This window comes from Athene cunicularia (assembly GCF_003259725.1).
Source record: "Athene cunicularia isolate RWA chromosome 18 unlocalized genomic scaffold, athCun1 chr18_part1, whole genome shotgun sequence".
NCBI lineage: Eukaryota > Metazoa > Chordata > Aves > Strigiformes > Strigidae > Athene > Athene cunicularia.
The window spans coordinates 6,235,548-6,260,661 of record NW_020799123.1 but is presented as its reverse complement, the minus strand read 5'-3'; the positions used below and the strand labels follow the sequence as shown (position 1 = coordinate 6,260,661).

The 25,114-nt window shown below is 43.2% G+C and overlaps 1 protein-coding gene across 4 annotated transcripts in view; it reads left to right on the top strand.

Moving 5' to 3' along the window:
* The first annotated feature begins 1,765 nt into the window (after nt 1-1,765).
* Nucleotides 1,766-25,114, top strand: part of TMEM94 (transmembrane protein 94) — a 46,333-nt gene continuing 22,984 nt past the window's right edge. Inside the window, exons 1-11 of one of the 4 annotated variants that reach the window (XM_026860943.1) lie at nt 1,766-1,887; nt 13,941-14,060; nt 14,752-14,879; nt 15,479-15,615; nt 16,291-16,487; nt 17,284-17,435; nt 18,055-18,157; nt 18,471-18,557; nt 19,088-19,204; nt 22,946-23,002; nt 24,841-24,945. In XM_026860943.1, the coding sequence (XP_026716744.1) occupies nt 1,864-1,887; nt 13,941-14,060; nt 14,752-14,879; nt 15,479-15,615; nt 16,291-16,487; nt 17,284-17,435; nt 18,055-18,157; nt 18,471-18,557; nt 19,088-19,204; nt 22,946-23,002; nt 24,841-24,945 (1,227 nt within the window). In that variant the 5' untranslated portion in view covers nt 1,766-1,863. Of the gene's footprint in view, nt 1,888-6,934; nt 7,075-13,940; nt 14,061-14,751; nt 14,880-15,478; nt 15,616-16,290; nt 16,488-17,283; nt 17,436-18,054; nt 18,158-18,470; nt 18,558-19,087; nt 19,205-22,945; nt 23,003-24,840; nt 24,946-25,114 lie in introns of those variants that run through there. The other 3 variants (XM_026860941.1, XM_026860940.1, XM_026860944.1) reach the window with 3 other exon arrangements.

The following is a 25,114-nucleotide window of genomic DNA, read 5'->3' as shown; positions in this document are numbered from 1 at the left end:
AATTCAGGCGCTTAACTTTTTGTTTGAACGAGTCAGAGCACCATGCATAAATCCTTCAGTAGATCCACTAATAAATCTTCTGTCAGAAGGGAATAAAAGGAAGAACCACGGATTTATTTCTTAGCCCTTTTATTGTTAGTGACCATTTTTTCCTTAAAATCTTCTCCTCTTGCCTTCTCTTATATTGAAGTCACTTGTGATTTAAAGATAAGATACTGAGGCTCTAAGCTGCTGTGGGCAAGCATACAAAAGTATGTTTTCCTCCTTCCCACTCCCAACCCTCCTTGTCAGCTTTGCTCCAGTAACTTTGATCCTCTCTTTGCAATTGCTAATTGGCCTGGCAGGGATACCAAGTGACTGAAAATAGCTTCATTCCCTTGGTGTATGCACATTGGCAAGGGTCACAGAACAGAAAAGTAGGGCAGAGTCTGGACTTGTGGTTCATGCCAGCCAGCCGGCAGCCAAAAAATGGCACTTGCAGGTGCTGGTTGATGGTTGCTGTACTGCAAACAGTTCTCTGATAACCAGCAGTCTGAATACTGAATGCTTGCTGCTTCCCAGAACGCAGGTGCAGGACTTGCCTGCATGAGAAGAAATACTGACATGTAACTCTTCAGCATGGGGCAGCAATGGCTTTCTGGGTAAGCTTTGGACACCTCTCCTTTTCCTTGATGTAGCATCATGGAGAGTAGTGCTATAGGTGATGGCCACAAGGATGGGATCTCTAGAATCCTTCTTTGAAGCAGGCAGTATGGTATAGACCAGTATAGTAATCCCAGCTGGCAAAAGCCAGTCCTGTTGTATCTAGGAAATGTGTAGGTCGTTTGGCTTGATTTGCAGATCTAGCTGTTTCATTGTTTATTTGGATTTATGGGAAGTATATGTCCAAGCCCTGAGTTTGTGTGTCATACTAAAAAATAGAACAAAGAGTTACTAAACAGCAAAAAAGACTTTCCCAAAACCAATGATAGCATAATCTTATAACTCGTGTTTATATATAGGAGAATCCTCTGGAGCACTGTACACAGATCCTTTGTTTTACACAGAAAAAACATTTTGCATATGTGGAAGGAGAATGAATTTGTGCCATGGGAGATCAAGGGGGAGATGGGCTGTAAGAAGGATGTGAATGCCAGAGCTGCTTTTTACCTCAATTCTATTAGAATCCCAGTTTTGCTAAAAGAAAAGAAATATAAAAAAGAAAAAAGGCCTAGTTCCCTGGTAATCTGGAGTTGTTTTTATGACTTGTGGCGTACTTAATGGTGGTCAGATACATGCTAAGCCCAGCAGCATAGCTTTGTCAAAGATTGGATGTGTTGTTCAACAAATGGAAGAATAATTACTGCAGGCTCCATTAGAGATTAGCTGGACAAAGCTCGTGGTAGATAAGAATAGTAAGACAAATAGCTGTGGGTGACAGTATGCTCCAACACCTGGTGGAATCCAGTGCTTTGTCAGCTTTTTTTTGGAGGCTTGCCCAAAAGTGTGTCAGGACTGCAATAATACTCTTACTCTGAGCTGCAGGGAACTTAATTAATTCATCTACTGCTGCCAGTTTTTGGTGGGACTTAAGCTACCATGATCAGTTCTGAGGAAGGAGAAGGTCCATGTACAATAGTACATGAATAGAAGCTATTTCAGCTCCCCAGTTCATCTTTTAAAGACTGATCCTGTAATTTGAATTTTGTGAATTTCATCATTTTCTTGTCCTAAAGGGAGTGATATGGGGAGATTGACTGCTTCACCTTCTGTTTCCACAGATGGTGATGTGAGAAGTGTAGCCAAACTCATCTCTACCTAGGAGACATTCTCCCCTGAGGAGCAACCCCACTTTGCTGGACATGCTTACAGAACCGCAGAGCCATGGACCTCAAGGAGAAGTGTCAGGTAGGTTTCCTGGTAAGGGTGATGACCAACTTAAATGTTGAGTCCTTTTAATTGTCTTTTGTTATTTTGGGTCAAGACTCACCATTTGGTGTTATTATGGGATGGTCTAATCCACGGTTAGTATCAAAGTTGAGAGTTCTGTCACCTTCACATTCCTAGGGATGTATGTGTTTGTATCAGTAGGTAAGTCCTTTGCAGCCTGGGACAGAGGCACCATGGTGGTACAACAGAGGTGAAGCATATGCTGTCACATATGCTGTGTCTTTGTTGAGGTTTAAGGTAGAGCTTCAGTCCCATGGACACTTAGCTTGCTTTAGTTGAGAGGCTGAATTCACGGAGAAGATTTTTTAAATAAACTAAGATAATGAAATAATCTGAGCCTAGTTTTTCTGATCATAAGTGTATGTATTTCTTGGGCAATTTAATGTCTTTCTAGGGAGTGCTGGAGGATAGTATTTCTAGAGCTGGTTTAGAAAGTGCCAGGTAAGTCTAGATATTACATGGAGGGACAATCTGTCTTTTGTTATCTTACCATTCTTTGAGCTTCAAAGGAAAAAGGGCAGAGATATCTCCATGAATAGCTGCTATAGAAACTAAAAAGACCTATCTGCTGTGGCTGACAGGAGACTTGGCACATGTTACTACTTCCCAAAAATAAAATTATTTTGATCACTTTAGTGAGTAGTCTGCTGGTCACATGTTTTAGCCATGCTTCAGCAGCCACCTGAGTGTTAAATGTATTTCTCACTCAGAAAAGTGAACTGGTCCTTATTCTGGATCGCAGTCAGAATTGGGACAGGTAGTTTGAGACCAGTGGAGAACATTATACGCACCAGTTCTCAGCTGACTCTAGTAAGGGAACATTCTTAGCTTTCCTTTTTGGTGTCCCCCTCTCTACCACACCTAAAGCATTGTCTGCCAGATCATGGTTGCTCTCTCTCTGTTATTCTGCGTGCATCCCTTTCTTGCTGTTTCGTTTACATTACTTCCAGCATCAGGAAGTGTTTTTTTTCCTGAGTGCAAAGTACTCGTTAGATAATCACCTAGACACAGATCTGCTCTAAAAGATTACTGGAGCCGTGTAAGTGAGTTAAAAGGTACTCAGTTTTTCACATCAGCTCTTGTACTTGCCTACTAATCTTTTTATTTGGCTGGGTTTTCTGTCCTGTAGGTGCTAGACCAGGAAGATCTGGGTTTACTCATGCCTGAACCTCTTGCTACTGGTGTGCTCAGAGGACGTGTTTGAACTATGATGTTTTCTATCAGATTGCTGTATCACTATGGATGTAATGTTTCAATGAGGATAATTATCTATTTATTCTCTTGTTAATGACATCATAGGCTAATCTGGTATTGATCATTTTAAGAGATGACGCAATTACCATTCTGTACAGGAGTGTGTTCTGTTTAGGATCTGAGAGCACCAACACTGTCCTTTCTACAGCCGTGGCAGAGCACAGCAGGGACGTTTTCACTGTAGGTTGCTATCTTTGGTTCATCTCTTTCTCATATGACATTCTTCATTGTACAACACAGGAAGAGCGTGTCAAATTGGTGGACATGTAGCAGTGTGGACAGTATTGTAATAGACCTTTAAAAGGCCTGTTAGGAAAGCATCCTGCACAAGGAGATTACAGGGACAATCATGGTGTTCTGAAGTCCTAGTCTCTCCTGATTTACTGGAGTTTTTTCTCCTTCCTTTCTGAGTGGGGATTAGAAGTGAAGTCAGGAGATCATCACACTCTTCAATAGGAATTTAAAAAGCCCCATTGATACATTCAGCTGCATTTTACAACTTACTTTGTTTGGATTCAGGGGAAAGACCATGGTTTTATTCTTGCTAGCAGTATATTGTTTGGTGTTAAGGAGTTTGCTCCTTTTATTTTTTTCGGTGGTGCAGATCCTTGTTTCATCCCCTCTGAGGTGGAATCCATTCTCCTTTCCAAAGTGAAGAACTTGGACACATATATGCTGAAAAGGGAACAAATTAACCTGCTGTGTAACCTCAGTAGTAAATTTGATGTGCTAGGTTTATTTTAAAATGCTAAAAATAAAATGAACCCAAGTGAAAACATCAGTCCCAAATCTAGCTGAAAGCAATCTCTGATCTAATATATGTGTAATGAAGAGTTAGCACTCCTGGAACAGAAGATATGCTCAGAGCACTGCTGCAGCACGGACATCTGTCACTCTGAAGATGAGAGACTTGTCCTTTGGCTCCTGTCAGCTAATACAGTTCTGTTGTCAGAAATGGCTGAGGATCAGAGTTTGTCAGGTGTAATGTAGGCTGTCTTCCAGTTTTTGCCAGAAGCCAGACACTGCAGAGAAATGCAGAGAGTATTTTAGGAACAGTGCCCAAATCTTCTTAAATTAAATGTGCTGTTATCTTGTTCTTTCCCATCTTCTTACTTTTTGATTTTCTGTGTATTTCTGAAGTCAGTTTAATACTTGTGAAAGGTGCCAGGATCTCTGCTGTAAGACCCACTCAGCATATACCAAGACAGGCAGCAGCATTGAGTGCCACAAGACAGAGTGAGGCTCATGCGTTTGAGTTACTTTACATGTAGGCTGTATTTGCATCAACACAACTGTTAAAAATTATTGACATCATCCATTCCACAGTTACCAATAACAACTGAGCTGTATTATCCCAGTGTAATTGCTGCAGCCTGGATACAGCACCGTGCCTCCTAGCCAGAGCCCGGAAACGTGTTCAGGGGGCCTGTGCTGTACTCCACATTGCTCCAGCCACAGCGCTGTTGGTCCTCAGCTATCTTGTTCCAGGATGCCCAACAAGAGCTACAGTCCTACCTTTAGACTGAAAAGTAGCCCAAGTCCTTTGCCTCTTCTCCTCTTGCCAGTAATTGTATCTCCATTTTTATTCCCTCCTGTTCGCTAAAACCTCAGCTCTTCTTCCAAGGGCTCTTTCACAAACTGATCCTTTTTCCACAGGCATCTCTCATCTATGCTGCCGTTTTTGTATGGGTCTCAGTCCCTGCCTTTATACTCAACCTTTTATTTCAAGCTGCAGTTTTATCTTCACATCTCAAGTTTTCAGCTTTTACTCTTTCTTTCTGTTATTTAATGCACAAATGCATGTCCAGATGTAATTTATAATACCACCTGATATCAGAAGGAAGATACATAGTACAAATTACTGCCCTACACAAAACATGTTACAGCAAGGTCTCTCAACAGTGGAATAAACAAGAAGAGGCAATTTGATCTGTTTCTGTTTGTGTTCACCACCAAAGCTGGTGTTTTTAAAGAAGAAAGTTTTGTTGGGACCTCTTAACTGTGTGAAGCAAAAGGGTTATTCCTGGTATTGCACTGTCACCAGCAAGTTGTTTTATTCACATTCATTGGAGTCTTCAGAAGGTGCAGAGCCATGGGAAACAGATCAGTGAGCACTGTGATGAGAGGGGGTTATTGCATGTATGTTGTGTGAGGGTTTGTCCATTCTTACCCTATGTTGTTGTTGATCCTTGGTTTTTTTGTCCTTTTTTCCTTGTGTTGAAGTGAGTAGGTGAGTAGTTTCTTAGCAGGAAAAGAGGAAGGAAGAAAAAAATGTGCCATTAGGACATTTTGTTCCGCTCTGTGGTTTAAAATTGTTGTCTGGGAAACAAAATGCCCTACAGAAGGATGAAGGATGTCTTGCCTCTTTCTCCCCTTGCTTTCTCCTTAAGTTATGTTAAATGCAGTGTCTGCTTCCCTTCAACCTTGGCTTTAAGAGCTTTGTGAGGTTACATACCAATGTGTAACTCAGTGCCAACAGGTGATAACTAGACCCTGCATTGGTTTTATTGTAAATATTGAGACCTCTTAAAACTCTGCACTTCAGGCTTTAAACACAGAAGATGTGCTGTGCCTGTTTAGACATTTGAACCTCAGGGAAGAAAAGGAAGTGAAGAGCTTGGTCAGGGAGGGTGGGTGAGTCCTGACACCTGTACATAGTCTTCAAAGCTACATGCTGTGCTGAGACTGGAAGCCTTTGCAGTGCCTGTCTGTTCCATTCAGTACCGGCCAGCTGTAATCCCTGGCAAGCTACTGATGTGGTTCTTGGCTGGGCCAGTTCTTTACCCCTTTCTATGTGAAATGAAAGTAATTGGTTTAGTGATTGCTCTGCAGAACTGGGAAGCCCGACAGAATTAGGACAGCACTGAAGTAGGAGATATATAAAAAGCTGCTTATAAAGGTGCTTCCCTCCAACGATGAGAAGGAAGCATTCCTGTAAAAGATGAGAATGAGGGAGAAGGCTCATTCCTTCTTCACCTCCGAAGGCCTTGTTATCCCATTACCTGTTGTTATATGTGGCCCTTCCCTGTCTACACTAATCCTTTGCCTTCTCCCTGCCCACTGCCCAGGTGTCAGTACATGGGCAGCCCCAGGCATGGCGTGTGGCTATGAAGAATTTATGTGCACCTTTTGGTTTAGATTGTGTGGCTCAGGATGTGTGAATACTGATGCTGAGAGGGCCTTTTGTTGCTTTCTCTATCAACAAGGAAGAGAGAGGGAGCACTTCAGACTGGACTCAACTTGTATTGCTTATATTTTTAAATTGAACTTGAATGCAAAGCTGCGGAGTCATCTGGAAGACTCTCCTAGATTTATGTAGTAGTTAGTATTCCTGGGTCTCTGTCTCAATCTCATCTTTTTCTTTGCCTGCTCAGGTGTTCCTTCCCCCATACTATATTCTATAGCACTTTGTCCTGTCTAATTTGCCATCTGCTTTTCCACAGACCCCTGTCTGCCAGCATCAACCCTTACTGTGCATGCATATGAATCTCTGCAGGCAGGGAACCCAGGGATTCTGGCTGTGTCGGCTCCATCTGATGAATGAACCATTCTTACAGACATCTGGTGCTATCCTGGGCAAACTTTCTTCTCTCTGTGCCTTTTTTTTCCCCCTTTCTCTCCCCCACCCCCATCCACCGCCTCCTTGCTGGATCTGCAGCGTGACTGGAAACAGGCTGAATTAATCAGCAGACTGGTGCTTCACTCTGCTGCTTCTGTCTCATTCTCTGCAGCGCTGGGCTCTGCACAGTCTTGCTCTCTCTCCCTCTTTGCTCTCGCATTTTTGGAGGGCAGCAGCAGTGCAAGCTGCTGGGGAAGTGGCGCAGGAATTTAGCCCAGATGCTCTTCAAGCAGGCTGATCTCTGGATCCCCCACCAAGGCAAATGCCGCAAAGTAAGTTTCTCTCCCTTAACATTTAAATTCAAAATGGCTTTCCCTATCTCCCTCCCCAACCTGCATCCTGCCTGATGTGATGGTTCGTGAAGAGCTTTTAGATTTTGGGGAAAGAGGTTACGGCAGGACATGAAGCAGTGAATGATGATTTTAGCTAGGGAATAGCTTGGTGTTGGAGGTGATAGGGAAAAACCCTCTGTTTTAAACTGCAGATTTAACCCTAAAACCAACAGGAGGGGCCAAACATGATTTTAGCTGCTGACTTCTGCTTTGCTGCCTGTCTGGCTCATGACTTAAATTTGTCCGTTTCTTCTATGAGCTTTGATCTGTAGCTGTTGAAGCTCCTTAACCCTTTGAAATATGGCTCGCAGTGCACTGCTAGGCTGTATTAGTTGTTACTAGGCTGTTTTAGTCCCCAAAGTCTTCAGGTAAAGAAGTGAGGATGGGAAGGAAGCTCACAGGGGAATGAAAGATGTGCTGAAGTTCTGTGGATTTCTGAGCATTGCTGGCCTCTGGGAGGGGATTAGCATCCTCTGGAGTAAGCTCTGCATTGGCATAAAGCTGTATGCTGTGTTTTGAAGCCAGGATAAATACAGACCCCCAACTGCTCTCTGAACTTGGAGAAATAATGTAACTGGATAAATTACAGTAATTAAAGCTTGATAATTGTGTAGTACAGGTGAGCTTCAAAGCATTGCATAAACACTCCCTAATCCTGCCAGCAGCCTGGTGGGGCAGGTAACTATGGTTGGGGATTTGCTGCTGCAAACAGGACCAAAGAGACACACCGAGGAATGTACAATTCAAAATTGGACTGTTACCTGGGGAGCAGTCGCTTCTTTCACTGCTTTTAAGCTGCTACTAGCTGAGAAGCGAAGTGCTGGGCTTTGCATTACCCATGTAGAAAGGTTGATCATGCCTGTTGGCATCTTATGCTGTGCTTCATGGAGAGCATAGAATGTGAATGTCATTGTCTGGATTAAAATGGATTCTGTTCAAAATGCAGTGGTGATTCAGACAGCTGATTAGCGTTGGTTTGGCCAGATCTCTGAGAGATCTGTGCTCTTGCAGCTGTGTCTCTTTGCAGTGTAAGTCTGCAGCCCCTGCTAGCGATGAGCTGTGGGGAGCCTCAAAGCCAGCATCCACACTGGAGCCCCACAGACACCCAGTTACCAAACTGTGGGGGCTCTTTTGTCCAGGGGCAGGGGGAGGTCTGGGCTGCCTTTCATACTGTTGCTGCAGATGGAGGAAGGAGGCAGTTGTTGACTATTGCTCTGTCCATTAATTTGGGCACTGCTGTGCTGAAGACTTTGCTTGTCTCATTTGATTTGAGACCACCAACAGCTAAGCTGTGGCTCCAAAGCTCATGTCAGGTGGTATTTAAACCAAGTTTAATAGCTGTGTTTGTTGTGCTTTCTGGTACCTGTTCTGGCACGTTCAGTTTTAAAGGCCGTGGTCCCCACAAAGCCATGATCTGCTTGATGGAACTGCCTGAATCATGAAGGTATCAACATGTATTTCTTTTTTCTGTGCTTTCCAGTAGTGTTCAGATGGGTTGGTGAATATTATAATCTTCACAATGACTACAGTTGGTGGGGAGTTGATAGTCCCATTATAGAGATGGCACAGAGGCGCAGAGAAGCATTCAGTTTTCACACTGTCATGCAGAAATCTGTGGCAGAAGAAAGAACAGAATCCAGCTGAGCTGACAGCTAGTCCAGAGTCTTAATCAAAAGATTATCCGGTGGAGTAGGAATGTGTCAGGGTGGAGGCTCCCTGTAGCCTGGGGCACTAGAGAAGCACTCTTGCTAGTAGCAGGAAGGGATCAGACCTGTTTTGAAAAGTAACCAGGTGAGCACTAAGAAAGACAAAAAGCGTAATAAGGACTAAGGATGTCGGTAGTAAAGGGTAACAGCCCAGAGTGGCCTGTGCATTGGCTTTGCTGGCTACGCCTGTATCGTTCCATAGCATGGATATGCCATTTCAGGCAGTCTGAGCACTAACTTCAGCAGCCGCAGTTGGGCAGAGCTGTAGCATACCGATCTATGATTTGCTTTAGAACAAGAATAAATCCCTCTCTAGCATTAGTCTGCTGTAAGAAATGTTGCCCCAAAAATTGTGTGCTTTCGCATGTCTGCTGTCCTCTCTGATGAGATGCAAAAAACCCCTCTATGTGTCACATTGTGCCTTATCCTAAGCAAGAATCTGACTTACAGTGCTAAATGCAAATGTATTTGGTGAAGTTACTCTTTCTCATGTGTTTTTGAAACTGTGAATAATGCTTACATTTCAGGAGGTGTAATCTCTGAAGTAGATTAATAGCCTGCACAATGTCATTGTTAAACTCAAAACTGCCTTATTTTTCTGCTAAGGAATGCAAAATAGTTCTCAGAAAAAGGAATAATGTTCTGCTGCCCCGTTTCCCACCTCCAGCTGTTTAAATCTGAAAAGCAATTGAGTAGAAGTGTTAAAAAAGGGGCCTAGGGTGTGCAGCCTGGAAAGAGGGAAACAATCTGACAGCTGCCTTGTAGGGGTTTTCCATACCACTCTGCATCAGAGGGGTGGATCTGCAGTCTATGAAAATTGAAGCTTCTGTCAGATCTTCTGTTTTCTATTTCTTTATTTGTTTAAACAACCATTGTAAAGGCAGTTACATTCAAGTGTACAACAGTCTTGGTGAGAAGCCCTTATTCCGCAGGAGACTGAATCCATAGAGGGTGGAGGATGATTCAACCCACTTTGCTTATAAAGCAAAGAATATATTTGTGCTCCAGTATTATTTTAAAAAATGTTTGGCACATGTGATATGCCACATATTATATCAACATTTACTGGTACAACAAATAAATATGTTACTATGGATGTGTAATGGCTGTATGAAAATACAAGAGGACTTAATTATACTCATATTTTGTGTCCATTTCTCACCTGTATACATTCTGACCTCTGCTTGTTCCTTTTGAAGGAAGGAGCAAGACCTCTGTCTTTCATTGGATGAGAGTGTGAGAAAAGCTGAGAAACTTTGAAGATATTCTTGAATGGTTCTCTGTGTAAAAGAACAGGGTGGGAATTTTAGGAGGAGAGATCGGGAACCGGTGGTGATTTTGTGCGAGGATGAAGGTGGGCTGTGGGAGGCAGACGTGAGTAGGTGGTGATGCTCAGGAACAACTTCACATTGTGGGAGGAAAAATCTGAAAATAACCACTCTTTTTCTACCTGTCAGTCTGAAAATGCTCCTGCAACCCATGAGGAAGGGAAAGGAAACCTTTTTGCTGTGAGCCAGGCAAGGCTAAAGATTTAAACAAGCTCCTGGATCATTGGGTATTTGCCAACTAATTTCCCCCTGTTGAACTATGTAGGGCCAACTGAGAGGAGAAGGCAAAAGAAAAGTTGACAGATTCTGTGGCTCCCTGTCTCCTAGCTTTGAACTGTTTCTTTCCCCTTCCTGAAGAGCCAAACCAGCTCCTAAACCTGTGCGTTTGCAAGATCTTGGTCAGGTTCCCTTTCCCTAACATTTGCAGGCAAGCTAAGCAGTAATCGAACATATAGGATATTTACTGAAAGTGGAGGAATTCACGCATCTTTTCATCTTCCTGTCCAGTCCACACCTCAGCACATTCATTCCCTCTAGAAAATAAAATCACATGCACAAAACCAATTTCCTGCACTGTGTGTTTTTCCTTATCAGCCATCCTGCAGATTACAACTCTTGAGAGCTGCGCTATCATCCGCAGGGCAGAGGGTTGCAATCATCCCGTGTTTACCTGGCTTCAGTCATGCCTCTCAGACTGAGGCTGTGATAGCCAGGGCAGGGGGGCAGCTCCAGAGGTGCCCTAAGTGCACTTAGAGGCTCATGTGCTCTCCAGCCTCTTGGGGCAAAGGAGGAAGCACCTGCTTATTTTCTCTTCAGGATTTTTCCCTTTAGGCATGGCAAAAGGAAAGTATAGCCTTTTAAAATGCCTCCTGATACCCATCAGGGGTTTGCTCTCACTGTAACCTGGTATTTACTGTCTGTTTTTTCTTTTTTTTGTTCTTCGGAGGAAACCCTGTGCTAAGGCAGCTGGGTGGAAGGTGTCTCACTGTTTTTGTTTTGACCTGAAAATTAGCGGATTATTCTTTGAATGCATCTTTCCAAAGCAAAGATGTGAATGTTGAGGCTGTTATTACTGAACTGATACCTCCTGTGAATGGCTTCTTCACCCTGGGGTGCTCAACCTCCTCTTTTGTGGCAGGAAGAGGACTTGCAGCTGATGAAAGGCTGGAAAGATCCCTCTGGGACAGCTTAAGAGCCCTAGGTTTGCCAGATACAAAGGTTTACTTTAGGGCATTTGAAAAATGCCTCATTAGCAGTTGATGACTTAGCAGGGCAGCTCTTGTTGCGAAAACCTAGAGCTGCCCCTTGCCAGGAGTTCAGGGTGGCTCTTCTGGCCTGTCCCTTCTGTTCCTTGGTTCCAAGTGGTTTCCCTGGCTGCTCACCGGCGATAGGTTATCGGTCACTTCAGGCAGCCTCTCACTCACATTATTCAGCCTTTGTTTACTGGGCTAGCTCTGCCTGCTTTGCCGAATACTCCCAAGTGTCAGGACACATGTTTAACAATCCCTGCCCATCCTGCCGTTCTTCTTCAGCCCTGCCACACTCTGCACTTGTCCCTCACACCTGCTATAGCCACCTTCCTATGTGGCTGCCCTTACCTTGACTGATACTACGGCAAAGCAGTAACTCCTGTGTAAAGACTGGAGCAGATGTGCAAGTGTTTCAGGAGCTTTTCTGATTACCTCTGGATTTGCTGCTCGCTGCCTGCTGTGATGTGGCAGTTTCTCTTTCCAGGCAGTGTATGACTGTAGTAGATGTTGGCATTAAGTGCAACTTCCCTTTCGTTTCTTCTGTAGCTCTTGATGTATCCGTTGGAACCAGCTCAGTGCCTAAGCAGACTTTGCTTTCCATTTAAAGTCCCTCTTATTATTGCTGCTTTTTCTCTCTGTGTCATATTTATCTGTCCAGTTTTCCCTGTATTGGAGAGGATGAGTGTTTTTGTGGGTGCTTTGCTATGCCCCCAACAGCCAGCCGTCAGCGCAGAGAGAGAAACCTTACTGTCACTTGCTCCGTGTTGCTCTCGGACACTCCTGTTTGCAGCACTCCCATGGTGCAGTGGCATGTCCATTGCCAGCTACGCTGCCTGCCATCTTCTCCTCTGGGAGTCTTTGAGAGACTCCTATGTTTAGTCCTGTGCTGATGTTACCTGGGCTGCTTCCAAGAACAACACAGAACTTCCTCTATTCCTAAAACTGACACAGAGAATGAAAACTACAGCAGGATTATTTTTAGTTCTGTAAAAGTGCAGCTGAAGCAGCATTGCTAGATGCTGCCTGGCCAGAATTTGCTGTTTCAAATTGTCCCTGATAGGTGGGGAGTGTGTGTGTGTGGTAGATGGTAGCTTAAAGAACATCTAAGTGCTATTCCTTGATGCTTACATTACAGTTTGGATTGGACCATCAATGCAAATGAGTCTGAAGTCCGAGATTAGTTTCCGATAAATGTTCACCACGAAACCACTCAGTTAAGGAACAGGAAGAAAAGTGCAGATCATAGCTGAGCTGCACTTGCAGAGCTGGGTGCCAGCATGCAGCTCCTGAAGAGCACAGCAGTGGATTTGGCAGGGCTGGGAAGAGCTGGTGGCTGCAATAGTAGGAACTGCTGCAGCCGCTGCCTGAGCTGTATTTGCTGGGCTGTGTATCACACTGGTGGGGACCGGAGGGGGAAGCTTCCTGCCTGCTTTGTGTTCTGTAGTTCTGTACTCTGTCAACAGTATGATACACCTGAGCGTGTGTGTGTGTGTGCAGGATATCCTATGTGCTGTACACCCTCAGGGTGTTTGTATTTAAAGATGAAATGAAAATGAGAACTTTTATTGACCAGCTCCCTGATACCTGCTGTAGCCCTCTCATAGACACCTGCCTGCTTTTCCTTGTTGATTCACTTTCAGTGATCTGGTACCCACAGTACCTCGCAGCAGTCTCTGTGATTTGAAAGAAAGTCTTGTTCTTGCCCCAGAACTGCAAGCATTTACCCCACTCTCTTGTTATTAGCATCTTATGGCAGTGTTTTCCACATGGCACACTCTCTCTCTGGTTGCGTCCTTTCAGGCTGCTGCCTCTTTGCTGACCAGTGAGGGAGCAGTGCTCTGGACTCTCTGTGCTGCCTTCAAGTCCAGATGTCTCCCTAGTATGTTCATCAGCACTTAGAACTCTTAATGCTTTCTCTTGTAAAAGGAGGAGCTGATACTGGAGTTGTGTCTCCTCCTGAACTAATCCATGGCCTAGCACTTAAATCTGGGGGCTTGTTTGTCAAAGTAGCCACAGTGGCAGGATTCATAACCAAAAATTCATAAGGATCAGTTGTGGAAATCAGACCACTCTTGTTTAGAATTGCAGATATTCTACTACTGTTAGCAAAAATCTATCATGTATCATTAAAATTCTACCATAAGTGTCTGTTCTGTTGTCTCTGCAAGCTGATACCAGTTCAAACCTGCGTAACCTCGGAGCTGAGCAGCCTCCCTTTGTACTGTCCTCAGCCTCTGCTGATTAGAATCTTGTTTCACAGAAATGACTTGGTATTGTGCTTTGATAAAGTATTTATCTGGCACAGTCAGGACCGGTTTGTTTACCTGATATTATCTAAGGGCTATAATTCCAGCCAGCAGTCTAAAGTTCACAGGAGGGAAGATGATTTCAGGAAAATGGAGAATCAGACCGGTGATGATGAGTGCAGGGCATTCACGGTAGGGTGCTCAGTCAGGCACCAGAAAAAAGCCTAAAAAAGAAAATAGGAAAGCACTAAACAGTTTGTTTTTCTGGCACCTTAGGATGAGATGACCTCAAGTTTGGGCCTTACCACAAAGAAAGCCCTCACAATCCTGAGAGACCAGCTGTCAGCACTGCTGGAGGGGCATCAGAAGGAACGGAAAAAAGTGACTTCATGGAAGGTGAGGCACCAAACATCACAAGCTTGGGCACTCAGTCTCCCCTTCTCAAAGTAAAGCTGAAGATTAAACAAAAGTTGGCTGCATTTCCTCCCAGACTGCTGCTGCAGAGCATCTGGGTGTAGAACTGCTAAAGTCCTTGGAAACAAAGCAAGGAATCTGCCAAAGGGTATGTTTCTCTCAGCACTTCTCTCCTGGATGCTGGAGCTCTACAGGAGCTTAGTTTCACCTCTGAAGGATCGAAGGGCTTCAAGAGCCACTACTGGTAGTGTGCTTGTGGGGTCTGTATCAGGTGGAAAGAGCTGTGAAGCTCAAGAGTCTCCCCTTATCCACCATGTTTGTCTGGTGTGTGTGTTGAATACAAAGTGCTAGTGTTTATGCACAGTACTTAAATGTTAAAAGTGTTCCTCGCTTGGTTAGTGACAATGGGGCAGCCTGGCACAGAAGCCTTTTCATTCTTCCAAGCAAGAGCAAAGCAGAGCGTGTTCACGCAGACTTGCCAGCTGAGCAACCGTTAGTGCTGTAGCATTCCCATAACTGATCTGGGATGCTCTATATCATTTTCAGGGGTTTTACAAAGTTGTGTTCACCCTGGAATGTCAACTGCTGCCTTCACCCTTTCTCACTCGGCTTTTTCCAAATGTCTGGCTCTGTATTTCATGAATGCTGACTGTCTGCTGCTCTCCTTTCGTAGGAGGTGTGGAGGAGCAGTTTTCTGTACCATGGTAACCGTTGCTCCTGTTTCCACTGGCCTGGTGCATCTCTGATGCTTCTGGCAGTGCTGTTGCTGCTGTGCTGCTATGGGAGCCAGCCACAGGGGAGGTAAGCAAACATCCTCTGCTGGTTAACTGAGGCAAGGTGGTAGTTTTATATTATGTTGACACTATGTGTGGCTGATACAACAGTGTTGTCCCTCGTTCTGTCTAGACATCTAGACAATAGCATATTCACACTGGTAATTCTGTCCCTATCCGTCCCTTTCACAAAACTTCAGCCAACTTAATTCTACTTGTAGTAGACCCATAGAATGTCATTTGGAGAGGCTGAGACTTTTTTTCTACAGTGTTTGTAGATCTTGAAAAATCCAAAGGCATTATCATAGGATGAATTTTGAAACCGGAGAAATCAGTAGCTCATAGAAGTTACTGTGCTGTCACATGTGCCGTAGCATGCCTTGACAGTATTTGTAAGGGCATTTTTTAATTGAGACAGGTCCTTTCAGACTTCTCTGGTGGCATTATTCTAAAGAAGAACTGTGATCATAGCTCTTCCACTTTTCTTTTTTAGCCATAAGTCTGTGGGATGTAGGAATAAACAACTGAGCAGGAGTGCATTTATCTCTGTGGGTGGCTGGCAGTATATTCTGCTCATTTACTCAAAACTCATCTGCTTTCTGCTTTCTTCTGTTTTGCTGTGCAAAGCCAAGGTGCTGAGATAGTTAATGCACTGGCACTCTTCCTCCTTCTCCTCTTGGATCTCTTCATGATTGGGCGTCAAGAGAGGCTGAAGCGCAGAGAGGTGGAGAGGAGACTCCAGACAATCATTGATAAGATAAATGGTGAGGTCTTATTTATCTGTCCACTCATTTGCAGTTGTGTTTTCCTCCCATTGGATTTTTCTCCAAACCTGATCACTTATATTAGTAATTAGGCTTAGTAGCCTTGCCCTGTGTTATGCAAAAACAGGCTGTGAGAATTATGTCCTACTCATGCCTGTCCTGTAGAATAGTTATTTTGAGCAGTCATGTGACCATGTGCTTCCAATCTCTGTGTTATCAGGTAGGCGTCTGTTATGTCTGTGTAGTTTGGAGTCATTCGAATCCTCAGTATCTTACAAAAATATTGGCCTTGCAGCAGATGATGAGAAAAGAATACGTGGGGTTGTACCACAACATAGAACAGAAGGAAATAGATTGCTGTGCATGAGCATCGTCTCAACGGGGGCTTTTAAACCTGAGGAGGCAGTTTATTTCAGTGCAGCAGTTTTAAGGACAGCCTTTAGCTTTTCCATTGTACATGTATTTAAGGTTATAAAATGACTATGTTTAGTTATTAATACTGGGTGGAGAGAGAGGGGAAGAGCCATCAAGGAGAAAGACAGACATGATAGAAGATCATGGAAATGGACTGAGCTTAGCACTGAAGGACCTATAGCAACTACAGGATGTAAATTGATGTATATTGTCCTCTCCAGAATTGTTACCACTTAATTCTTTCACACTTTGTGCTTTCAGATACACTTGGCAAAGAGGTGAAATGGCCAGACTCCATGTACCCTGACCTTCACATGCCTTATGCCCCATCCTGGTCCCTTCATTGGGCCTACAGGGATGGTCACCTTGTCAACTTGCCTGTGAGCCTGTTAGTAGAAGGAGATGTCATTGCTTTGAGGCCAGGCCAGGAGTCATTTGCTTCTTTGAGAGGGATTAAGGTAACTTGCTTGTTTTATTTCCCTGGCCTGTAACAATATACTTCCTAGGATTTTCTTGCCAATACTCTAATTCCCAGTGTACAGCTTATTGGCGTTTTTGGTTTCTTCTGACCTTGAAAATAGCTTGAAATTCCAGTTCAGTCAAGGACGGTGCTTTGTTAAGACTGCCTCTCCTCTATGAACTCCCAAACCCAATGGACAGGAGAACTAATGTGGTACCAAAGCACCACGTTTCCATCTCTTCCAGGTCAAGAGGAAATTGTAACATGCTGCTAAATGCAAGTGGAGTGGATCTATCCAATTGGATGATACAATATGACATACAAACCCCCTACTTTATTCTGGTTTTTATGTGGAGAAACAAAGTTTTTCTGCTTTGAACTTCTCCTTACTACTGATTTATTATAAAAGAAGATGATATAAAATACCCGTAGTAGTAGTAAATTAACAAATCAGTCACAAGATCTATGCAAAGATTTTGCTGCTTGAGGAAGACTGGAAAAAAATTAAAGCGTGAAATTTACCTTTGTTGGTTTTTATCATAGCTTTCACTCTAAATGCCAATTTTCATGAAATAACCAGATGTGCTTGAACACAAACATTTCATTTGGCTTCAAGTTTGAAGCAAGAGTTTAATTAATGAATTTGTGAGAGCTGAGAGGGAACTGTGACAAACACCTATTATGTCATTTGCAGTGGGAGGGATCCTGCTGGACTAAACCTCCAGTCCCTCGCAGCAGGATTCCACCAAGGCCCCAACTGTTGCAGCCTTTGGGCTCTCTAACTTTTTTCCTAGGATGATGAGCACATAGTTCTGGAGCCAGGAGATCTGTTTCCACCTTTCTCACCTCCACCCTCCCCAAGGGGAGAAGTGAAGAAGGGACCTCAGAACCCTCAGCTGTATCGTCTTTTCCGTGTCTTGAAGACCCCAATAATTGATAATGTCAGGTGGGTTAAATACAGTGCACAGTGCCTGCACAGCTTGTCTGTGTCCTTGTTGCTGCCTTGTGTCAGCAAAGAATGAGACTTACCAATCCAGGACAGGAACTGTCAAATGTGCTGTGCTGTGTTTTCTTTATTCCCTGGGAATGCTCTAAGTCTCTTACTGTCTTGTCTTCAATTGTCCTCCTTAACTGGTAGGTTAGGCTAATACATAAAACCACATATATCCTAAGGATTACTGTTCAGCTCATTACTTCCCAACTAAATTTGAACAATGCAGGGAGGATGCAGATTTCATGCATTTGATGTAACTATTGATATGACATCCATTGGTCAACTGGAGATAACAGAGATCTGAATGTCCTGTTGGAGTTCAGTACACATCGGGGTGATGGAGCCTTCCCATTCAGTGGGTGAGGAGACCTGGGAAGTTTGCTCAACAGATTTACCACGGCAGGTTATTCAGGCTGTTATTGAAGAACTTTGCTTCTCTTTTGAAGGTCACCCCACATAGCATAGGGTGAACACAGTGTTCTAATCAGGTCTACCAGGAGGTTTATATCTGAGGAAGGTGTGGAGTTAGGGTCTTGGTTGCTAAAATCTCAGGCTGTTTTCCATTTTTTAGGTGGTGTCTGGAAATGGCTTTGTCACGTCCTGTGACAGCCCTGGATAATGAGAGATTCACTGTACAGTCAGTGATGCTGAAATATGCTGTCCCTATTGTACTGGTAGGTCTCATTTCAAGCCTTTGTTGTTGACTATAGCCATGTTTTGACAAGAAAGGTGAAGAATTTGCAACCATCAACAGGAAATTGTGGCCAGGTCCTAACTCATGCGACTGACTCTGTGTGTACCTTGGGTAGTTCAGAGAAGCAAAAATGCTGAGCCGTCTAGCTGTGAGAGTGGAGGGAGGAACTGCAGCAGCAGACAAAGTATATCTTCCAGACTTTCCCAGGGCTGAGAATGTTACAAGGCAGTGAAAACTGCTTCCCTACATGTACTAGTTGTTAGCTGACAGTGTCGTCTCTGTTTGAATTGCAGGCTGGCTTCCTGATCACTAATGCTGTGCGCTTCATTTTCAAAGCTCCTGGAATTGCTTCTTGGCAATACACTCTTCTTCAGCTACAGGTAAAGGAGAGCTTTGAGCTCCACTCCACTGCCTCCCCAGAGCACCACCGAGACTGATTCCCTCCCTGAAGCGACAGCATCCTTTGCATGTGTGCGTGCTGGATCCAGGAGCTGTCAGTGGAGCAAGAAAACAGCTTTACCCTGGCAATCCCTCCAGACTGCCCTTTATGTTGTTTGTGCTCTCTCACTTGCCACGTATGTATATATGTATGTGTATGTCTACATATATGTGTATAGTATCCCTGCCCTTTAAACTTGTAACCTTTATGTCAAATTCAGCAGGAAAATCAGCTGCAAGTTGGTGTGATATATTCATGGCCTCCTTCATTACAAACTCTGAAGGGTGTGTGTGTCTCCCTCCTGTGCTTCTCCTTGTGCTGCACTGCTTCCAGTGCAAGCAGTCTCCTTCCTTCCTGCCACTGCCTTCTGCCTTTTACCCATCCTCTCTCACTGTGGTGGAAAAGATATCATGTGAGAGGTCTGACTTCTTGTTGTATCTGTGCTTGCTGGTGATTACAGTTTTTTTTCAGGTGAATGGTGTCCTACCCATCCTTCCGTTGCTCTTCCCTGTCCTGTGGGTTCTTGCTACAGCCTTTGGAGAAGCCAGAGTCTTGGCCCAGATGAGCAAGGCCTCATCCACCTCACTGGTAGGTATCTCTCCACATCAAACCATTGCAGAGAAAGGGACAGAAGGTGGGAAGGGCTCTGTGAAGTGAGCACAGTGGATTCAGTAGATGTGTCCACATTATTGTAAAAGCTTTGGATCTTTGGTTGTCCCAGCTGTGCCCTCTCCATGGAGCAGTGTGGCTTGTTCTTGAACAGATGTTTTAATTTTTTCAACTCATCTACAGTTATCCCAAGGTGATAGGAACCTCCAGTGATTCCAATAATCTCTTCAAGGCATGTCCTTTCTATCAGCTAAGCTTAATCTTTCAGAGGGATCAACATGGAGATGAATGCTCTGTGGTGACTATAACTAGAGAACTTTTAGCCACTGAGGAGTGGGATACACGAGATCCTCTGCAACCCCTTGTTTTAACATGTGGGCTGAGGCTCTGGGGCTTTGCTTGCAGGTATGGCCTTTGCAGTGGATCAGGGAGTAAGAGGAGTTTCTGGTGGTTGTGCTGGTTTGGGGAGTGGAGTTTGGCAGTCTGATGGATGTGTGATCCTGAACTGGATGCACTGATGGATGTCTCTTGTTCTCTCCTGGTGGCAGTGTTGGTGACATGCACTGTGCTATGTTTGTCTTCTGTGCTGACTCTGTTATGCCTGTACTTGGAGAGAGTTTCTCTCCTTCTTGGCTTTCCTTGGCCTCTGTGGTTTGTGTTTTCTATTCTTTTCCCTGTAGGTCGTACACGACTAAGTTGCCTGTGTCCTGGGAGGGAGGACACGTATTACCTCCCTCAGTGGTGTTTGCACCTTTACCATCTCTTTCCAATGTTTTCTCCACTTTACCTTTCCTACTCATTCTCAGCTTTACTTGGTTTCTGTCTTTGGAACCTTCTTTCCTCTTTCCCTTCACACCTTGCTGTTTGGCTGGGAGAAGCCAGAGCTCCTTGGCTTCCCTGCTTCATCATTCTCAACATACACATTTGCTTTGTCCTTCAGACTTGCACCTTCCTCATGTTCTTTCCTGTCTTCTTTTTCTTGCCAGGCAGCTCACTCTGTCCAGCCAGCTTTTTCTGTGACATCTCAAACATGATCCTCCATCCTTGCTGATGCAGAACAACTGTTGTGATGTGCCTTGGTCATTCTCCCCCTTGACTAGGGCAGTCTTCTCTTGGCCTCCCTATTTCACTTCTTCCTTCTCTCTACTCTGTTCAAAATGTAGTAGGTAAGACCCTCTTCCTCTCCAATCACGTGGCCTGTGTGACACTCTTCACCTTCTGCCCCCTCCCATCGTGTTCAAGCTGTTTGATTCCCAGTTTTTCAAGGCCATAGGTGACTGTCATGACTGGTTTAGTCAGACATCCTGCAGGACACAAACTGGTGCCCCCCAAAACAAACCCCTGCCTCAAGTTTGTTACTATAGTTGGACTACAGCAGCATTCCTTTTAGAAAGGAATTTGATGTTGGTTTGAAAACATTTGTACTGCCTTTGATAGGTTGTTTCAGTAATTATTTATCTTCACTACTAAAAATGGGCATTCTGTTTTAGTGGGAATTTTTATAGTATCTGATTTCCAGCCCTTGGAACGTTTACATCTTTTGTCTCCTAGGTTTAAGAGCACGTCAATCAAATTTCTGGTCTGTTGTAGCTACTCACATGCCTTTTTACTGCCTCTTTGGTTAAGTAAAGAGTTTAAGCACCTTGAATCACTATAAGCATATTTTCCAACCCTCTGATCATTCTCTTGGCTTTCCTCTTAGTTTTCTCCAGTGCTTCAGGATCACTGTAGAATTATGAATCTCAAAAACTCACAAAATATTCCCGTAAAAGTTGTGCTTGTGCTAAATTTCAGAATAATTTGGACTTTCTACTCTATGTTCCCTTGTTAGTGCAACAAAGGATCGTATTAGATCTTTCAGCCACTGCTTTAAATGGCCAGGCTTTGTCCAGCTGATAATCTACAGTTACTGCTTTCTAGGATAGAGTCCTCATCCTCTAAGTCCAACCTTAATTTTTGCTCCTAGGTATGCAACCTTACTTTTGTACCTGTTGGTATGCATGTTTTTGCTTATTTACCAAGCAGTCCATACTGTTCTGTAGCAATGGTCTGTTCGCCTTATTACTGGACCCTGCTCCAAACTGTATAGTTTACACTCTCTATCAGTAATGGTTTTTTAGTTTTCTTTCAGGCTATTAACAAAACACCCATAATTTGTCCCTGCTTGAGCTAGTAACACATCCTATTGCAAATAATTCCTCAGTTTCTGTTTCATTTGGAGATAATCTGCTTCTAATATATTTAATATGGGCCCTATTTCTCTGGTATTACTCTAGTTTTTGTTAGAAAACCAGTAAAGCATTTTGTATCTAGTCAAAGTACCAAATAGTCCATGTCAAAAGCATTACTTTTATCAGTCAAATTAATAATTAGTAAAAAAAGATATTACAATAGTTTGATTAGATTTATTATTCATATACTTGTAGCGTTTGGTGCTGGTTGTATTATTCCACTTCTTTTCTTTTATTGGAGTCTCATATTAGCTGCTCTGTTATTCTGCCTGAAATCAAAGTCTGTCTGGGGTCCTGTGGTAACTCGGTTTGTTCTCCTTACTGTTTTTAGGCACTGGCACATTGGCTTTCTTCCATTGCACTGGGACTTAATCCATGCTTCAAGCCTTGTGCAAAATCAGCAGTAACAGTCAGAAAGTTGTCCAGACCTGCTAATTTAAACATATTTACTTTCAGCAGCTAGTGCTAGAATGGAAAATATTTCATAGTTATCATATGGTATGATTATATCACTGAATAAGGAATAGCAATATTTATTTAACACGTCTGCCTTGCCTGGAATATCATTTGCAATTTCACTGACTTCAACAAACAGTGGTTTTAATTACCTATTGGTATGCTTTCTTGTGTTTTTATGTTAATTTTCACTTCTATTTTCACTTCCACTCAGAACTGGACTTTTTTAGTTTTACTATGGATTGTTGCTTTTTCAAATTTTAGTACAATATTGTTAAACAGTTCCTAATCCTCCTTCATAGTTCTCAGTTTAAATTATTTATGAAAAATTTGTCTTTGTTTTTTTCAGCTATGTTAAACTGATACTTTTTAAAGAGCCAGATATATGCACTATTATTTGGGGTGTCATTCTATTTACATACAAATATAATTTCTATATTCACTTATGCTTATGAATATACTTAAATTAAACTGTTTTCCAAAATTACATCTACTATGGAATTCCTTTTTGCTGGATGCACAAATTTTGAGTTAGTAAATTTCTTGTAATTCCAAGAGCCCCATGGTAGTGCCCTGCTATAATTTCTTTTCATTTCCTATCCACATCCCATTCATATCACCTCATTCCTCTGTGTCCATTATGATCCAGGCACCTGCTTTTACAACCACTCTTCTAGCTCCCTTCTTTTAACTGACACATATAGCTTAAAAACAGATGAGTCTATCCTGGCTTTTTCTGTCTAAAAATGACCATCCAGAAAGAGCCTCCTCTGTAGACATTTAGGTGATGACTGTGTGTTCTTCTGTGATGTATAGCACCAAGCACTTTGACTGTGTGTCACAAGTAGATAAAGACATAGTCCATTAAAGACTTAATTGTTTTGATGAACTATTGGTCTGCCTTGGTATAGTGATTCCTACAGAGCAGGACTCCTGCTTTCTTCTCTCTGAAGGCACAGTATTTAGAGAAGGATGAGCCTCATGACACATTTCTGAGCACGATTATAGTAACTGGTCTCTTCTCTTGCTGCAGCTTGCTAAGTTTTCAGAGGACACTCTCAGCAGCTACACAGAGATGGTATCTTCTCAGGTACTATTATTATGAATTGTTTTCTTCCATCTTCACTGCAGAACTTCATGATATCCTTTCCCTTCCTCTCTGTTCTCCTGCTTGTTCCTAGACCCTTTTTACTTGTGTCAGTTGTCCATTGTCACTCATTTGCTGCTTTAATTTGCTATGCATGCAGGTTGCATGTCTTTCCCCTACACTTTCCCATGTAAATGCTGCTCTGCTGACCAGAGATTGAGGTGACTTTGATACTGTGCCCGGTTGTGCTTTTCTGAATATTGCAAATGGTTTGAAATCAACTTTTTCTGTCCTGAAGAAAGTACCTCTTTCAAGTCCTTCTCTTCCAAGAGTAAAACAAACTTTTTATGGTGTGTGTCAGAAAGAAGGGATGTGTTTTGCTTGTACCGGAAAAAACTCCTTCTTCAAGCCAAAAACTAAAGAACAGGGGATGGTGGTCAGCACCAGGAGCAAATGTGAAGAGGGGACCATGGGATGTTCAGGCTTTTAAAAAGTCTGATCCTGTTTCATATGCTCCTTAACGAGCTTAAGCACATTACTAGTGCTTCCAAAGCTGGGACAAATAAACCTTCAGAAGACCTTTTTCTGGGGGAGGAACTGCATCTGGCCACTCTATAAATTGCATCATCCAGATTAAACAGGTGGGTAGAGGAAAGACACTTTTCTGTCTAATCTGGCATTAAGATTCCCCTTTCCATAAGGAGGCAGATGGACTCCAGGAGTGATTAAAAATCCCTAGGTATTTTAAGAATCAGTTCCTATCTCCTTGCTCCCAGACAGATAGAGGAGTGCACATGGATGCATATACATATGCTGCCTTTGCTGAGTATTTTGTTGTCTTCTTGCACCAGTTCGTCATTTAGCTGAGATGTTTTTCAGGTGCTAAATGGGAGTGATTTGAGCTGACCTTCCTCACTGATAAGATTTTCTTCTTTCCTTTTGTACCTATGTAACATTTTTGCTTATGAGAAGGTGGTTAAATAAGAGCTTGCTTTCTTCCTGGAAATAGCTTATAATTGTTTTGCATTTGAGTTTATGGCTGTACTAAGGAAGTTGATCTAAGGAGCTTTGGGGGTAATGCTCTGCAGTAACAGAATTCCAGACCAACAGCTAAAAAGCAATAAAATAACACTGTAATGCAAACCTGGTTTTGCTGGCTTTAGGAGCGCACAGAGAAAAACATACAGCTCTGGTGCTTCGATTGATGGCTGCCATCCAGACTCCCTCTGAAACATTTTTGTGTGGAAGATGAAGGGTGCCAACTTGATGTTTTTATTTTGCAAAATATCTCCTTCTTTCAGATTATCACCATGTTAATTGCAATTCATTTGTAATGATGGAGTGGTCAGGGCACCTTGGCTTTATTTCCAACATTGTCACTGCCTCAGTAAGTAACCTTGGGCAGGTCTCCTCACCACAGTGACTCCATTTACCCAGTTTGCAGCATGGTGATGTTTAAGGCCTCAAACTCTATAATGTAAAGGGATGAGAGTTAACTTAGGAAAAAATACTAAGAGGTAACAACAACTGAATCACCCCAAATGAAATCACTTCAGAATTCTTTCCTGTGTTTTTGGATAGACACTGGTAGTTTCAGTGAATTCTCAGTTCCACAATCAGACTGTCAGCATGCTCTGGAAGGGGGAAGAAATGCCTTTCCCTTGAGAACATCAGCACCGTATCAGTTAACAGGTTCCCACGGAGACTGGTGTTTATCTTACAGTGTATCACTGTGTTGAACCTGAAAGCAGGTAATATCATACTCCCTTTTTTCCTTCTCTCCCATCATCTTTCACTGAATGAGTCTTTAATTGGCTGATGTCCTTTGCTTCCTTTGGCAGGAAATGATACGCTGTATCTGGAGTCACTTCCTCTGTGTTCTAAAAGGCAAATCCCCAACTCTGAGCTTCACTTCCAGCTTGCTCCATAGTCTGGGATCTGTCACTGTGAGTATTGCTGGGTTGTCAGAAGGAGGAGCCCTCTGTGGCTGCTTCATTTGCATTGTTCATGTCGTCCTTCCCTGAGCATAGACTGTTAGCAGTCAGTTCACTGTGCTGGAACTAGAAACCCTTCAGGCACCTGTTTTTGTAGAAGAGTTAATAACTGTCTTATCTT